The following is an 18,744-nucleotide window of genomic DNA, read 5'->3' as shown; positions in this document are numbered from 1 at the left end:
AAAGTAATCCATAATACACACATTCATTCCATTTTCTACAAGCTGCTTCATATTGTTCATATTGTTACCTAAGATTAGGTAACATTAAAGAAATAACCTGTAAGGTAACAGGGAGTGTTGTTGAACAGTGAAAGAGAACACTCCATGTTCCTCACAGTGCACAGAGGCTTTGCAACATCCCTGCTGCTCGCACAATACTGCACAATATATTCAAGATGCAGCACTAATATAGATATGAGGATATGTCACGCAGCCAAGTGAAGTTGCCTGCTATTTTTAATTTGTATACATTTCTTCAACTATATGAGTGGCTTTTTATTTAGATACAGTCTACAATACAAGTGTCAAATATCATTATGACTAACTGACTGAGTAACCCATATTTACCTGTACACATAACTCACATACACATAAAATGTTGATATTTTCTGCATTTGGAAGTGTACCATTGTCTAGTATCTTAAACAGCAAGTGTCATTAAAACTACAATACATAATCATTTCTCTTTTGCGGGTGAGTGTGTCGTAATACAGCTGTGTCACTCTCTCCCTCTCTTCGGAGGAGTCCTTTTCCTTGCTGAAAGTCCGTGTAGGATGCTTCATACGTTACACTCACTGAGAGTCTCACCCTAAAGTAGGAGTGTTTATAGTGGTAGGTTAACTGTCAGTGTGATTCCTAGAAGGGATTCTGAGAGGCTTGATAAATACAGGCCCAGATGTTTTCTCCAGCACGAGGCCCAGCTGGAGCTGCACTAATGACGCACATGTATTAATACATCCTTATTCTATTCTGTTCTATTAATATTATCCTTATTTACATTTTCTCTTCCTTTCATCAACCTGTGTGTGTGTGTGTGTGTGTGTGTGTGTGTGTGTGTGTGTGTGTGTGTGTGTGTGTGTGTGTGTGTGTGTGTGTGTGCGTGCGTGCATGCATGTTTTCTGTAGCTCAGTTATGTTGCTCCCTGTCAGATTAACAATGCAACCTTGTGACATGATCTTTTTAAAAACAAAAATACTGTATGTGCTCTGTGTATGTTTGTGCAGCATAATTATTTGTAACACTTTCTGAGCACAGCTTTCCTCCAGTTGAACCAGCTGTTTTAAGAACTTTTACCCAACTCTGTAACACTTTCTAATTATTGGCCTGTTATAAAGGGTTTATGAGTTGTAGCCACTTCCTTTATTAATGGTAACAAACCATTTACTAAAGCTTTGTTGAGCAGGTATTAGCCATATATTAAAACAAATGTTGCGTTGCCAGGTTGGGAAGAACCTCCCTGGCTGGTGTTTATCCCCCTCCAGCAGGACACTTGCTTTGACTCTTTACCTTTTCACTTTATGAGAGAGACTGCTCCAATAGGCTGACCTTCCAGAAAAGTGCTGCACAGCATGTGGAGCAAAGTTACTAACAACTTAATAGCATTACTAATGACAGACATGTTTTGCTGTGGGCTGTATAGAAAGTAAGAAACCTATGACCCTTGATATTAATGACGTATTCATATTTTTTTGATTTGTTTAACCTTTATTTAACCAGGTAGGCCGCTGAGAACATGTTCTCATTTGCAACGGCGACCTGGTTAAGAAAAGTGTAGGCGTGCAAGACAACATACAGTTTCACATTAAATACAATACAAGAATACAGTGTATATATATATATATATATATATATATATATATATATATATAGCCTACATATATATATATATATACATACATACATACATACATACATATATACATACATATATATAATATATATATATATCTGCAGCCTGCTTGGCGTATTATAATAAGAAGAAGAAGAAGAAACATTATTTCTATAGCACTTTACAATGTTACAATGTGCTTTTCAGAAAAACAATGAAATAAATAATCATAAATCATAAAAACATAAAACACAAAAGTGATATACTCCTTATCCTTTATTATCAACTTTATTAATAGCTTTACTATTAATGACTCAAAAGGCAGAGAGAGGTTTCACAACCTGGCAACCCAAAAGTTCTTCAAATTAAAGCATTATTAAATTATTATTATTTTTTTAACATTAATAAAATGATTTACAACCTTAAATTCCTCTGTAAAAGGTGCCATTTTAGAAGGTGCCAGTGGTACCCTCAACTCTTACTCAGCTCTGTCTTTCTTTTTTATGAACGTGTCAGCATATTACCCCAAAATGTTTCTGTACTTTTTTTGTCATTAAGCTCTGATGATCCTGATGGAGGAGCTGTGGTGTTAGTGACAAGATGGACTTCAAATAAACTAGATGCATTCAGCTTCTTCCTGCACAATGACCAGTGAACAGCTAGTTTACTAGAACCTGATCACAGTTTATTGACGATATTGATGTTTTCTCCTACAGCTCCAGCAGCTTCCGTGGCCTGTTTACTGGACACAGGTTAAAATAAGGCTGTGTTACTGAGGTTTTGTTTTCCACAGGAAACAGTGAAGACTTTTTCCACATCCATTAAGCCGCAGACTAAATGTTCTCAACTCTGCAATAATGTTGTATACAGGATGTATGTCTCATACCTAATGTATACAATATGATTGTTCTGCATTGATTTACATCTGTGCTCCAGTTTTACACAGTCACCACTTTCAGGTTCAGATTACTTTATTGGTACCCGTAGGTAAACTAGGTTTACAGTCTAAGAGGCAGGACATCCTTAAAAATATGGAGAGCCTATTTGGCATTAATATTGGCTGATGATCTGAAGAATCACCAGTTAAGTATAGGTCAATGTACTGCATATTGCCAAAAATCAATTTATACTAAACGTGATTTTAAAGTGTTTTAATCAGTAGTCTCATCCAGATGTTTCAAGGCATATATTTATGACAGATAATCACAGACAGATAAATGCACTCCTAAACTGAAGCCAAGACGTCTTGTTAGCGGTTGTAGTGGTTTTAATGGTATGGTCATACATTATTCAAACGTATATATGTAGCGGTTCAATCTGCAGCTGTGGTGTCCTCCTTTCTCTCGTCTCTTTTCCTCAGATTCAACCCACTGAAGGCGTTGCAGCCCAAACGCCGCTTGCAGCAAATACTGGCGTCCTCGCCCGTCCCGGTGCCCAAGCCGGCATTGGGGTCGGGGACAGGGACAGGGACAGGGAAGGGGACGGCTGTGCCAGCGGCCACGGCACCGGTGGCCATTCCTGTGCCAGCGCCCCCTGCGTGAGACTCACTTCAGTTTCAGTCTCAGAGAGCATGCTACGTAGCTGTAGCTCCGGCATGCATTGTAGCCACTAAAACCGAGCACACAGGCAACATGTATGCTACCTGTCTCACTTAGCCACGTTTTTCATGATATGATATGATAACAACACTGAGATCCCAACTGGAGCTCTCAGTGTTCACATGCAGCTTAGATGTTGGCATCAACAACAGCAAACAGCACAGACTTGTGTGTGTATGTGTAATTGTGTCACATCACCTTCAGGTCTATTGATGCCCTGGCAGGAAAAAACATGGATGTGCACTGAATGCATCACTGACGTGTAAATTAATAGAGTCAGTAAGTAAATTTCATAGACTCAAACAGACTGTAAAAAATAATGGACGAAGCTTCCGGGTCTAAAAAGTGAAGCCAATGCAGAAGTGCCTTCAACCTGCATTATATCTTTATATAAAACTCCTAATGAATGAAAGATGTGGAACATGTTTAGGCTAGAATTAAGTATGGATCCGTAAATAAGACTTGATTAAGCATGGAAAGCAGCTAAAGCAGTATAAATAAAAAATAATAAAAAAGTTGGAAAGGGATGAAGGATGCAAAATAAGAGTAAGAAATGATAGGGGTTCAAATGGTTTGCCTATCTGCGCCACTATTTCTTTACAGCAGACAGAGATCAACATATAGACCTATAGATTGTAGAGAGAAGCCCCGTTTTGACCTGGTGTTAAAATGTTGAGAGATCGGATCACAAGTAGACAGCTCTAAGTACAGTTATTGCAATAAATGCTCGCTCTTGGGTGAATTGTTGGAATTGTTGGGTCTTTGTAGTTATAGTGTGGTCCAGAAGATCTACTCTATCTATCTAGTATGTCGAAAAAAGTGATAAATAGTGTCATAGTATAGTACATCGAAAAGGTCACAGTATAGTATGTCGAAAAAAGTGATAAAAAAGTCTTAGTATAGTATACTGAAAAAAGTGATAAAAAAGTCTTAGTATAGTATACTGAAAAAAGTCTTAGTATAACATGTCGAAAAAAAGGTCACTGTATAGTATGTCAAGAAAAGTTATAAAAAAGTCATAGTATAGTATGTTGAAAAAAGTCATAGTATAGTATGTCAAGAAAAGTTATAAATAAGTCATAGTATAGTATGTTGAAAAAAATCATAGTATAGTATGTCAAGAAAAGTTATAAATAAGTCATAGTATAGTATTTTGAAAAAAGTCATAGTATAGTATGTCAAGAAAAGTTATAAATAAGTCATAGTATGGTATGTCGAAAAAAAGTGATAAAAGAGCCATAGCATAGCATGTCAAAAAAAGTTGAGAAGAACATGCAAACTCCACACAAAAAGAATCTGCCTGGACCGGGTATTGAACCAAGGGTCAAAGTTTGCACTGCCTACTTGCTGCTGTAAATCAATTCAGTGCTATCACTAGGCCACTGTACCATCTATTAAATATGTTGAAAACAATCGTAGCATAGTATGTCAAAAATAGCCACTGAAATATCATGGTATAGTATGTTGAAAAAAGATAAAAAAGTCATAGTATAGCATGTCAGAAAAAGTAATAGTATAGTATGTCGGAAAAAGTGATAATAAAGTGATAGTTTGGTACCTCAAAAAAAATTGATAAAAAGTCATAGTGTAGTATGTCGAGAAAAGTTATAAAAAACTCATAGTATAGTATGTCGAAAAAAGTCATGGTATAGTATGTTGAAAAAAGTGATAAAAAAAAGTCATAGTATAGTATGTTGAAAAAAGTCATAGTATGTTGAAAAAAAGTGATAAAAAAAAGTCATAGTATAGTATGTCGAAAAAAGTCTTAGTATAGTATGTCGAGAAAGGTTAGAAAAAAGTCAAGTCATAGTATAGTGTGTTGAAAAAAGTGATAAAAGAGCCATAGTAGAGTATGTCAAAAACAAGTTGAGAAGAACATGCAAACAACTCCACACAAAACAAATCAGCCCAGACTGGGTATTGAACCAAGGGTCAAAGTTTGCACTGCCTACTTGCTGCTATAATTTGCTTCAGTGCTAACCACTAGGCCACTGTACCAAACCTTAAATATGTTGAAAACAGTCATAGCACAGTATGTCAAAAACAGCCACTGAAATGTCATGGTATAGTATGTTGAAAAAAGTGATAAAAAAAAGTCATAGTATAGTATGTCGAAAAAAGTTATAGTAAGTATGTCAAAAAAAGTCATAGTATAGTATGTTGAAAAAAGTCATAGCATAGTATGTCGAAAAACGTTATACTAAGTATGTCAAAAAAAGTCATAGAGTAATATGTCGATAAAAAGTTATAGTATAGTATGTCAAAAAAAGTCATAGTATAGTATGTTGAAAAAAGTCATAGCATAGTATGTCGAAAAAAGTGATAAAAAAAGTCATAGAATAGCATGTCATAGTATAGTATGTCGAAAAACCTGTTAAAGAAGTCTTAGTATAGCATGTTGTAAAAAGTCATAGTATAGTATGTCGAAAAAAAGTGATAAAAAACTCATAGTATAGTATGTCGAGAAAAAAAAGTGATAAAAAACTCATAGTATAGTATGTCGAAAAAAAGTGATAAAAAAGTAATAGAATAGTATGTTGAAAAAGCCATTAAAAAGTCATAGTGTAGTATGTTGAAAAAAGTGATAAAAAAAGTCTTAGTACTTAATGTCGATAAAAGTCAAATATAGTATGTCGAAAAAAGTGATAAAAAAAATCAAAGTATAGCATGTCGAAAAAAGTCATACCATAGTATGTCCAAAAAAGTCATAGTATAGTATGTCGAAAGAAGTGATAATAAAGCCATAGCGTATTATGTCAAAGAAAGTCGAGAAGAACTTGCAAACTCCACACAAAAATAATCAGCCCAGACCTGGTATTGAACCAAGGATCAAAGTCTGCACTGCCTAATTGCTGCTGGTATTTGCTTCAGTGCTAACCACTAGGCCACTGTGCCATCCATTAAGTAGGTTGAAAACAATCGTAGCTTAGTATGTCAAAAAAGCCACTAACATGTCATAGTATAGCATGTCGAAAAAAGTCATGTAAAAAGTAGTGCTGTCAAACGATTAAAATATTTAATCGCGATTTATCGCATTAGTATGTCAGAAAAAGCCACTTAAAGTCATAGCGTATGTCGAAAAAGTGATAAAAAAAGCCATAGTATAGTATGTTGAAAAAAAAGTTATATTATTGTATGTCGAAAAAAGGCATAAAAACCTTTGATGACATCACTGCTGCTACGTTCACTATTTTTCCAGTCTTTGGTAAATTTGTACACCAGAATTTGTAACATCATTTGGTCCATGTTCCATGTCATTTTTCGTAGCATGAAGTTGTGTTTAGAAGCTACATGCACGGTAGAAACTGCGCTGTCATTGTGCTTTTGAAGCAAACTGTGACCACATGTGATCACTGGTTCACCACAGCCGCTCAATCAACAGCACCCTGTTTACGAACACTAACCAGTTCGACAGCAGAATGTTGGTGAGACGCTGACATTCCCTGAAATACGAATGTACTTTTTTGGTTTATTTAAAAAGGAGAAATGGCTGGAAATCTAAAATGATTTCAGCTTCTTGAAAAGAAGTCTCTGTCTCTACCAGGAACAAACCACAGCATAAAGGAATATTTATGTACTTCACCCACTACTACACTCGACTCCTGCAGCCTCCCCACAACTGCCTCCAGCAGACTGTCACCCAGCACCCACAGCCCAGACACATGTTCCATCTCAGCAGATGGATGGGACAGACTGACAGACCTGAAACACTGTTGTACTGTCCCCTCCAGGCTCACCGCTTCAGCTGCTTCCCTCTGCCTGTTTCTGTTCCGTCTTGGCTTTTGTCATATATTGATCTTCAAAGAAATACCCAGTAGTCAATATCTGGCCTCCTCCCTTATTGTATCACACAGGACACGTTTACTCAGCAGCACAACTCCTGCTAGAAGCTTGGGAAGGTTGGGGTAGCCCAAAAAAAATAAATAGATGTAGTCAAATGTAGCCACTACGGTGGTGTGGAGTTATCGGGTCCTGTGTGAAAATCCCTCACGGCTGCTCCGATTGGTCCTGCTTGTCCCCTCCTCCCCCTGTGGAGGCCAGTGATTGGGCAACAGTCATGTTCTTTAAAGTAAGAGGTCATTACAACATTCGCTATGTGACGTATTATATCACTGATTATAAAACATTTACAATTTCTTTAATTTATTTAGAAGTTGCCCATCACAGATCACCCTTCCTTCTCCTGGCTACTACTGATGTAACTATTCTATGATACTCAACTTTATTTTCTTTAGCAGGATGGTAGCAATGGTTAAAGGTGAAAATATGATTATTTGACTTTTTTTAACCTTATTATTTACGATATGTGTGGCTTTACATGGTCTCTAAGGGTATTTTTGCAAAAATGTCCATTGCCTGACATGGATTAGTTTGGCATTTTAGGAAATGCTCTTGCTAAGAGTTAGATGAGAAGATCAATACCACTCTATTTTTGTTTGAATGTCAAGCATGAAGTTAGAGTCAGCATGCTACTTAGCTTAGCTTAAAGACTGTAGGCACTGTAGGAAACAGTTCACTCAAAAGCTAGAAAATCCATCTGCACTGCTAAAGCTCTCTAATGAACACAGAAAAGGGGGAATTACTGCAAGTGTTGAAACTATAGAAAGGACAAAGTCCTGACATCACATCCTGGTTAGCCATTGTTCCACAATATAATCTCTCATTGAGGTGTTATTATGGATCCCACGTAACTTCTAGGCAAGTCCCGCCCTACAAAGCAGCTCGATTGGTTGGGTTTAGGCATTGACCTCGAGTGGTTAAGGTTAGGATAGCCGATTGGTCAGGGGATAGGACCTGAACAAATCGGGTTACGTTACCTTGCAAAAGCATGGACGCCTGGCCAGTAGTAGTGTGTGAATGCTATTGAAGGGCGGGGCTTGCCTAGAAGTTGCATGGGTTGCATAATAACGCCTCATTGAGCACTTCTGACAGACAAACTGGCAACCACTACAGCACTTTATTAGACATCGAAACCTTCGTGATTTTAACAAAGTGATCCATAATATTCCCCAGCAACATTTTAGCTGGAATCTCTGCTGTCTACAAACGTCTACAGTGCTCTGTCTTTCTGTCTCTCCTGGGCTGTGGTGACATCCTGGATTCTCCACGAGTCGCCTGCCAACCTCACTTTGGAATGAGTGAAGCTAACTTCTTCCAGTTTTTATGCTAAGCTAAGCTAATCACCTCCTGGCTCTGGCTTTACATACAACATCCCACTCTCGGCACAAGAGCAAATAAGCATATATTCCAAATTGTTGTTATAAATTATAGATGATAATCTGGCCTCATAGTGCAGGATGATGTTGTTTATATTATAGGCTGAGGAGGGAAGTTAATTTTTAGCAGCGGTTACTCTACAGACTGGCGTAGAGCGTGGAGAGAGAGACTAGCAGGGATGTTGGATAGTCCAAAGGGGTTGGATTGGTCTTTAACATTTCACAGCTGGGTAAATCTGACACCATTTTGACAATTGAACAAACCTTTCTGTCCTTCTAAAAGTCTACCCAGATATTAGCAAGGAAATTAACTTGTTGTGATAAGAGAGATTATATTGTCATGTTCTGACAATCTTTTGATTTGTATATCAGATGTGTCAGAGGTCGAATTTCTGCTCGATTATGTCTTTGAGATCCCCCAAATGTTTCAAAGCACATCGGCTGTGTGTAGAGACATTTGTGTGAAAGCTTGTTTGGAGTGAAATCCTCTGGATGATGAGTCTCTTATGAATAATGCTAATGCTGTTGCCGCTGCTTCTCTAATCATTAGAGTCTCAGAACACTGTATCTCTTAGTGTTAGCTTATGTTCTGTGCCAGTAAACGCTTCATAGCTGCAAATGACTTCACATAGACGTTTCACATGGGAAGCCAAGGAGAGCAGCCTAAACGATTAAAGCAGAGCTATCTGCCTTTCCTTTGGTAAAGCTTTTAGAGAGCCACCTCTCTTGGGCCCCATCAGTGTTTGAGTGCTTGTTGCTATTTAGCAACGACCTGCATCTCAGGTTCTGAATGAATTAGGAGAATCCTAAAACAGCTTTGTCTCACCTCAATAGTGTGCATACATTTGAAGCATGCACATTGTATCAGTCCGGTGTGGTCCTCTGCCGTCCTCTGTGATTTGACACCCTGTTGTCTCTGCCTGGTCAGGTTTGACTACTGCAGGTTCATAGAGCTAGACTACGTTCCTATGGAGACAGGCTATATGGTCTCAATGCGCCCGACTAAAGGCTACGCATCGAACAAGTCACCGACTAAAGGATACGCTGCCACCAAGTCTCCAGATCGCCACAGCCGTTCAACGAACTCTCCCTCGACCCCTCGTTGTCGGTCTGTTCTGAGTCCCTCTTCTTTCCTCACGATCAGTGTTGACTTTTTCAAGCATGGGAATGATGAGAGCCTTTGCACTGTGTTGAATGTTTTTCTGACAGAATTGTTTCCACAGCATCATGTCTAGTCTGACCTGTTACTCCCTTATTCTTTTCTCTTTGTTTGTCCTCTTTTTTATACTCTTTAGTGAAAGCTATCCTCATGTTATTTCTTTTGAGGAATGCTTCCTGCATTGACTTCCTAATTCCTTTGGATTCTTGCTTTGGTTTTCATCTTTGCAGAGCACATTTCCTTTTTTTTAAAAAAACTGCTGCATCACTGTCATTGCCCAAATGAGTGTGTGTCCTTGTTTCTAAGGCAGAACTGTTGTCTGTTGGCAGTAACTTTGGCCTCTGTATTCATAATGTGTCTGTGTATATTTGTGCATTGCGGTGTTGTATTGGCATGTTAGTGGACCTGGATTGACGTGTGCTCCATTCGTGTCTTCTTTGATTTGTGATTTTGAACAATTGTTCACAATGTTTTTGCTCAACAGCTCACAGAATCCACTGTCACCTTGTTGTTTGGAGTGTGGTTTCATGGTGTTGCAGGAACAGGTTAACATGTTTCCTCTAACTTTGGACCAGGCGGACCCCGGCCGCGCCTAGTAATAGAGATCCCCATGGCAACACCTCCCTTAGCAACAGCAGCAACTCAGGCTCTTGCAAAGGCAGCGACTGCAGCCCCACCAAAGGGTAAGACATCAGAAACTGCATGGTCTGATCAGTAAAGTGCTCTTGTCTAATATACTCCATAGAAGGATTGATTGCACTCCTTTCAAACCAAAGTTACAAATAGAAATTAAAACTTTGCACACTTTCCTCACATCGGTGAAAATCAGAACTAATACGTGTATTTACATTCTCTAGCTGTTTTATTGTAAAATGATTTACCCCACTTGATTTCCTATAAGTGTCCTAAGTACATTTTCAGTCTTTTAAAGCTGCTCTGATAAATCATTTTATAATAATAGTGGATCAAACAAGTATATGTTATGTAAAAGGACTTAGTGACAAACCGGCAGAGAATTATCACCCGACTCATTGTTTTGGTCTTACAGTCCAGTTTTATCTCATCACAGACAGGAAGTAGCTGTTTAAGCAAGTTCTAAAAAAACACTGTAAATTTTTCAATTACCAGCCCTACCTACAAGACATCAAAAAACTAAAATAAAGGTCACTGAAGTGTAATCAGTTCTAAAGAAAAACTCCTTTCGTATGATTGTCCTAGACGTCATCAGAAGTACACGTCATGTACGGACAACCATGGCATCCGGCCCCCTCCACCAGAGCAGTACCTCACACCACTGCAGCAGAAAGAGGTGTGTATCCGACACCTGCGGGCCAGGCTGAAGGAAACCATCAACACTCTACAAGACAGGTGAGATGCTTACTGTACATACACACCGCTGCCGACTTGAGCTTCTAAAGATACCGGAAGTCATTAATTTTCAATGGAAGCTGGCTTCTCTCAGCTGCAAAGAGCATCAAATCTGTCGGCGTCACGTTTTGGGCGTTTTGAGCGACCAGAGCGTCAATCAGAAAGTTGAAAGTAGGTCAACTTTATGGGAATTAGCTATGACACGGTTCAGCGGAAAGCAGCGGCAACCAATCGGAATATAGACGTCCTTCACGCTGGCTGATTCCAGAGAAACATACGATGTAAACTTTCGTTCCTACAAAAACATTAGTTCCGAGAAAAAGGAGGAAAAGCTCATCATCGCCGTTGCTGGGTTCCCTATCATTTATGATATTTGCGTATAGGGACCAGTTAACGTTACCTGCCGGTCACATCGTCTCTAAACAGTCCGCTCACGGTGAAGTCCTGCATGGATCAACAGCTGGCGGCTGCTCGCTCTGCCTGCATGCTGCTGCGGTTCTGCGGCTAACGAGCGAGTTAACTGCTAACAGACACCGCTGAGACCAACAACCAATACAAATGGGGGGGGCATACCATGGTGGGGGGGTCTGGGTGTCCTCCCCGAGGGAAGTTTTGAGCATCAACAACTTAATTTCCTGTATTCAGATACACTTTTATGCACCAATTTATGGTGGAAATACCTTCATTTAGCCTATGTGAAGAAGGAAAAAAACAGATGACAATTTAAAATATATCAAAATTATAATGGAAAGTATGTTGTTGTGTGTCATTGGGCATTTTTAAGTGGGTATATGGAAATCCTGGAGCTTTCTTAGTGGGTATACTGCGTATCACGTAGACTACACCACTGGTACCTAGGTGCGTGGAGATACGGACATTACGTCCGAAGTATAAACTTCAGGCCACTTATGTAGGCTATGGTGAAAGTTCTGCATGGAGCCTCCGCAGAAGCATAAATCCCACTTTACACTAGGCCTAATATCTGAATCCTCATAATTATTTTGTTCTCTCCCCTTCTCTTCTCTTCCGTTCTTTCTTTCTCTCTTTTCTCCTCTCCATTTCCTCCCCTCTCAGGGACACAGAGATAGATGAGCTGAGAGGCCAGCTTTACAGGATGCAGGAGGACTGGGTTGAGGAGGAATGTCACCGTGTTGAGGCTCAGCTGGCCCTGAAGGAGGCGCGTCAGGAGATCCAGCAGCTTAAACAGGCTGTGGACACTGTTCGCGCCAGTCTCAGTGATGCTGGGGGGCTCAGCGGGGACATAGGGGTCCAGAAGTACTTTCAGGACATCAACACTCAGAACCACAAGCTTGAGAACCTTTTGCTGAGCATGGACCTAGCCCAGGCTGGATTAGCCAAGGAGGGGGAAGGCATTCCTGGCTTTCGGACCCGTGTTGGAGGTTCGGCACCAGCATCGGTATCAGGGGAAAGTCCAGGGGGAATACCCAAACCTGTAGTAGGAGGGAGGGGGTCTTGCTCCTGCGATGCTTCGCCAGCCCGTTCTCTGACCCGGAGCTCCACTTACACTAAGCTGAGTGATCAGGCACTTGCGGACCGGAACGGCAATGGCCTGGACTTTCCTTGTCTATCAGGTGACGGCACCCAGGACAGCGGCTTTGTGTGCTGTGGGGAGAGCAGCGTCCCCAGTCAGACCGACCTCCTGCTGGAGGCAGCCTTCCTCTCTGAGGAAACAGCATCTTTACTCAACTCCTACGCACAGACCTTTTCCCATTCTCTGCCCCATTCTCTGCCCCACTCTCTGCCTAGTAGCTCTCTGTCCCACTCTCTGCCTAGTAGCTCTCTGCCCCACTCTCTGCCCCACACTTACTCCCATACCTTACCTCATTCTTTCCCTCACAATTTGTCCCACTCTATGCCCCACACCATGCCACACTCCTCCACCTATGACAAGCTGTGCACAGGTGAGCGGCTAGCGCCCCTTCGTTGTGGCCTAGGTGGAGTGGGCTGTATGAGCCATCCCTGCCTATCCCACCACCACCTCTACCTGCACCCCTTGCGGGAGACAGGCATTCAGACCGAAAGCTGCCCGGCAGGTTACCCCTCTGATCTAGATACCATTGCGGAGCAACGCACTTTCCGCTCCCAGGCCTGCAGCCCCACCTCTACCTGGATGTCTGATGAGGGGGAGGAGGAGCTGGACTCCATCACCACCACAACTTCAGTAACCACAGCAACGATGATGAGTACAGCCACAGAGCCGATCCTGGTCACTAAAACTCCTCTGGTCCCTCCCTTACCACGGTCCGCCACTGTGGCATGTTCCATGGAAAGTCCTCTATATGGGGAGGAAGAGGAAAAGCAGGAGAAAGAGAAGGAAGAGAAGGAAGCTGCAGCAATGGAGCAGCAGGAGGAAACATCAGTGATTAGCTTGGCAGAAGAAGAGCAGCAGATGCAAATGGGCTCAGAGGGAGCGAATGAGGCGGAAGTTCAGAGTGCAGCAGACGAGGTAGCACCAGGAAAACCCTGCGATTTTGCAGAGACGTCAGCAGGGACGCAGTGTGAGCTTCAGTTTGGAGGATGCTGTGGAGAAGGCAGACAGGGTGGGACGCTGGAAAACCTCAGCATGGAAGACAGGCAGCAAGAAGTTAGTTTATCAGCAGGATCGACCCAGGTAGAGACAGCAGAGCTGAGTCCAGGTAGCCCAGGATTCTCGCCAGACGTAGAACAGCCTCACACCTCCCAGCCGAGGAGATCTACTTCCCATGAGGAGATAGCTGGTGTCACTGTAGTGGAGTTGCATGATGAGAATGATGATGATGAAGATGAAACTAAAGAACAAGGCGCCACAGGGGGCGCCACAGCAGAGGAGGGAGATTCAACCAGCTCTGGGACAATTGAGAAAAGCTACTGGAGTCGTCACTTCCTGGTTGATCTGCTGGCAGTGGCCATCCCTGTGGTGCCAACAGTGGCGTGGTTCTGCCGTGGCCCAATCCGTGCCGGACAGCCCATGTATCATATAGGCTCGCTGTTGCGAGGCTGTTGCACTGTGGCGCTCCACTCACTGCGCCGGGGAGGGGGGTTGAGGCATTACCCTGCAGGCGGGGGTGACCTGGGCGGATCACAGATATAACAGGAGAGTCTGTCTAGCACCTCTGTGGTCCTTAACTACTGCCTCTCCTGTATGGGTCTTAGCTTGTTGGAAGATACCTGTAGTGTGAGGAGAGGAAGAGGAAAAACGTGCTGTCCTGCATTCCTCATCAAGGTTAATAGCTGAGGGGAGCATCAGGAACAGGAAATGTGCATTTATGACTACGATCTCTGACTATTAAAATCTGTTCTGTTTGGTCTGCTCCTTATTGTCTCTCACCCACTGGTCCTTGCTGTTGATACCAAGATGTCTACTAACACTACTGACTTGTGCAAAACTGAATGAGCTGATTGAAATTAATGATCTATGCTTGGATGTTTAACACTGATTGTTTTTTTTCTTTTTAAATGCAGGGAAATGTTAAAGGTTCATTGATCTGTCAACCTACGTGTGTGTGTGTGTGTGTGTGTGTGTGTGTGTGTGTGTGTGTGTGTGTGTGTGTGTCAGCCTTGTGCACAATTCAGAATTGAATTGAGAATGACTCCTAAAATGTCAAAAACAGGATCTAGAATTACAATTCGAATTTAAATTAAAGGAAGCGGAATTGCAATTCAATAAAAATTCATAATTTAAGTGAAGTGTTTAACAATGAAGCTTTACAATATATGTCAGATATGAGTGCATTACATATTCTATAAATGATATTAGTTTGAACTACTTGTACAGATATTTAAAGGAAAGTTGTTCCCCCAGCAATGAATGTTAAAAGCTCTAGTCACAGAACAAATAATTAAGTTTGATTAATTGTAATTGTAATTTTGTGGAACATGATGGAACATGACTGCATTTCCCAGAATGCTTTACTTCAACCAAGTATTTAAAATGGTTGCCAAACAATTTGAGGTGGACATTTGTTTGAAAGCTTCTTTTCTACACACTTTGATGGTCAATACTGGACTTTTTAAGTTACAGAAGTCCCTTACAACTTCAGATTACAAACGTTTATAGATTTGACACCTGGAATCACAGCGACATGGAAAATAATAGCAGGCCTAAAGGGTCATCTGTTCTAGTTCATTTTGAAGAATCAATTCCAACACAAACACCTGGAAACCACAGAGCCATATGCAAGCACTGCAGTGCTCCAGTCTGTGGCTCCATCAACGCTACTTCAAATTTCAAAAGGCATCTTCAATAAATTAACAGGCAGACAGTCTTTTATTTTGAAAAGCATCTCTTGATGGTATTATGCTACTGATATTTGATATCATCAGTGTTGGGGTCACTACTCAAGAACCTGTAATACACATTATTCACTTTAAAAAAACAACAACCATAATGCATTACCTTACTTGTTATTCTCTATGGATAGTAACTCATTACTCATTACATTACTGTAGCGCAACACAGCAAGAGCCAGGCATATAGCTCATAAAGAGCTTAAACACATTCAGCTCACAACAGTGTTGTGAGCTGAAGGTGTTACATTAATGCTGAAGGTGTTACATTGCTCAGTTACAGCCAAATGTGATTATATTATGGCATTACTTCGTAAGGAGTTACCCCCAACACTGGATATGATATGTGTTTAAAAGCATGCAAGCACACCTTTTACTTATTACTTACAGTATTGTAAATCAAGAAAACAATTCTTGTCAATTGTGGAATTAATAGAAATATTTGTTCTCTTAAAGAGTGATCTATATTTTGGAACAAAATGTATGCAGGGTTGAGGAGTGACTAGTTACGTGTAATGAAATTGTTATTAAATTACAAAATTAATGTAATTGTATTTAGTTGTATTACAGAGGTAAAATGTGTAATTCAATTAGTTACTAATCAAATTAAAAGGAAATTGCTTTGCATTGATAAAGTAATCCAAACCACATTTATAATGGGTAACTTATAACAGTAAGCAATTACATTTCCAAAGTAACCTTCCTAACACTGAATGTATGTGAGATTCAACACATTCTTTCTGTTGTGTGACTGTGTGGAATTTCTTTGAATTGCCATGAACTTAATTCCATTTCCTGTCATTCCAATTCCAATTCAACTTCCTGTGGGGCGAAGTCAATTCAATTCAAATTTCAATTCATGAATTGAATGGAGGCCAATTCTGAAATTCTGAATTTTGCACAAGCCTGGTGTGTGTGTGTGTGTGTGTGTGTGTGTGTGTGTGTGTGTGTGTGTGTGTGTGTGTGTGTGTGTGTGTGTGTGTGTGTGTGTGTGTGTGTGTGTGTGTGTGTGTGTGTGTAAGAGTCAATGTGTAACCAAATCAGTCAGTTTCAGTGTAACCAAATGGTCTCGTTGTCTGCAGTGGATGAGCTACACTGCTCAGTGACTAAGGCAAAATCCACCCTAATTCAGACTTCACATGTGTGTCCTTTGACTGTTTTCTGAGTCTTCAACATCTTAGAGACTGAAAACAGGGAGGGCAGATCCAGTGCCTGAAATGGCCCTTACTTACCATTACTTTTTGTCCACATGAGTATTCTACACTTCAACCACAGTCAATACTCTTGGATATAGATTAGAGACTGTATTGTGCAGGAAATGAATAACTGTCTTAGCGTGGTTGTTGTCATATTGGATAGATAGATAGAAACATCTGACAATCGCTTGATTTTGCTTCTAAATTCCACTCTCCCAAAGGACACATCAACATCTATTTTTCCTATCTTTAAAGTTGATTTCACAATAGAAGCTGCTCTTTTAGTTCCCTCCACCCAACCAACCAGCATGCCAAGAAGCCCAGGATAGCCCGTCTTCACAATTCTGTTAGCAACACAACAGAACAGTCAAAAACTCATTACTAAAGTCAGGTCTTGTGAGGGCTTTGTCGCCTCTCGCAATGAATGGGAGCTGGTGGCTCCACCCAGCTCACTGTGTTCGGTGTGTTTCTACCCTGAGATTATTGATGATGATGATGATGATGATGATGATGATGATGATGATGATGATTATATTATATCTCGAGAAATCAAACAAAGCTGAAAAACTCAAACTAAAGTTCAATGAATCCCCCAAAGTTGTTCCCCAGTAAAGGTCCCCAGTTAATTATCCCTCATATTTACAGATGTATTCAACTGAGCAGAAAATGCTACTTATTTTATGACTGTAAGGAAACCTCATATTTTCTTTTCTTTTTATCTTCTACAGCCACGGCTTACATAGTTTCTACTCCTTCACTGTTTCTCTCAACCATTAAAGGAATAGTTTGCCATTTTGGATAAATGTGCTTAATTGCTTTCTTACCGCGAGGTAGATGAGAAGATCAATACCACTCTCGTCTCTGTACTAACTCTGTATTCTGTAGCTTAGCTTAACATAAAGACTAGAAGCAGGGGAAACAGCTAGCCTGGCTCTGTCCTATCCATCTACCAGCACCGCTAACGCTCACTAATTCAATTAAATCTTGTGTAATTTGTACACAACCTAAGTGTAAACGACAAGTTGTGGTTTTACATGGAGTTACGTGCTGGAAGTCTTTGTTCTTGGGTTTCAGGCTACGAGAGAGAGAATAGAACAACATGTACATTCTGTTTTAAGGTGGATTTTTTTCCCTGTTCTCAGTCATACGGTTGGTCCTTGTACACTGAAGCTTGCAGTCGAAGCCAAATCAGCTGAACTATTGAGTTATTGAAAATAATTGAACTCAATTTGGGTCGCTTTCATTTCACATAACACACGTAGGGAATGTCTTCAATTCATCAAATCTAATAGGAAAGTCATATAATGATCAGACACTTGTTTGTACTGTAGATACTCACTGGCTCAGTTTGACACTTTGATGTAGATCTGAAAGAAGTGAGTTGTGCTCGGTCTGTGCTCTGTGCTGTATATTTCTGCTAACTTAATGCTCTCTTGGTGTAGTTTAACTGTCACTCTGGTAGTGTGTATTTCAAGTCCACTGTACAAGAGTTAGTCAGTCACTGCGAATACATCAACTTGACTTGTTTAATGGATCATTCTGCAAAGCATTTCTAGACATGGAGTACTACGTGTTAGTCAACACTCAAAATGTAAATCAATAAGATATCTGGGTTGTAATCGCATTTAGGATCAGGGTGTTTACTTTGTGTGAATGTGTGTTTCTTCAAAGGACTTTAATGAAAGTGGCACCTGATGGCATTTCCCTCTTGTTGCTGATCTTGTGCAGATATTTTAGTCCATGTGTTATAAGGGCAAATAAGCCGACTGCAACTGTCAAATCGAAATTTGTCTGATTGTCTCATGAGGACTACGTGGATCAAGAAACACCCTGACACAACCAGCAAAAAAAAAAAAAAGAGTCTGACGCCAACTGAATTGTTAAGTTCTTTGGTGAAGAAATAAGCAACATGAATCTTTTCTTTTCTTTTTTTACTATTTGGTTGACATATTTTGCACTATTGTTCACTTTATGAATTTAAGCAATTACTTGAAGTTGAGATTGTATGTGTACGTGTTGTATGTCCACTGAGTTCTGACTGATTGTTCTGTTGGTCTGCAGTGTCAATTCAGTTTGACATAGTGCTGATCATGTTCAAGGCAAAGATGAAACAGGTTTAACTAAGATAATCTAGACATTTCAGGTAGATCCATGCCATTATTTCTGTGAATGTCATCCATGATAAGAGCTTTTGATCTCAGCTCTCTACATTTGACCACAATATGTATCTACAGGCCATACAAAATAAATGGACATTTAAGTCTAAATGATG

At 40.4% G+C, this 18,744-nt stretch overlaps 1 protein-coding gene across 5 annotated transcripts in view; it reads left to right on the top strand.

Moving 5' to 3' along the window:
• The window catches only part of snphb (syntaphilin b), a 30,443-nt gene extending 12,113 nt beyond the window's left edge, over window positions 1-18,330 (top strand). The window contains exons 3-8 of one of the 5 annotated variants that reach the window (XM_036007806.1): window positions 3,009-3,185; window positions 9,391-9,570; window positions 10,197-10,304; window positions 10,840-10,989; window positions 12,064-12,733; window positions 12,788-18,330. In XM_036007806.1, the coding sequence (XP_035863699.1) occupies window positions 3,009-3,185; window positions 9,391-9,570; window positions 10,197-10,304; window positions 10,840-10,989; window positions 12,064-12,733; window positions 12,788-14,080 (2,578 nt within the window). In that variant the 3' untranslated portion in view covers window positions 14,081-18,330. Of the gene's footprint in view, window positions 1-3,008; window positions 3,186-9,390; window positions 9,571-10,196; window positions 10,305-10,839; window positions 10,990-12,063; window positions 12,745-12,786 lie in introns of all 5 variants that reach the window. The other 4 variants (XM_036007805.1, XM_036007808.1, XM_036007807.1 and 1 more) reach the window with 4 other exon arrangements.
• The last annotated feature ends 414 nt before the right edge of the window (window positions 18,331-18,744 follow it).

Source organism: Sander lucioperca, chromosome 12, assembly GCF_008315115.2.
Source record: "Sander lucioperca isolate FBNREF2018 chromosome 12, SLUC_FBN_1.2, whole genome shotgun sequence".
NCBI lineage: Eukaryota > Metazoa > Chordata > Actinopteri > Perciformes > Percidae > Sander > Sander lucioperca.
Note: the sequence above shows the minus strand (reverse complement) of the source record. Positions and strands in the feature narration are given on the sequence as shown.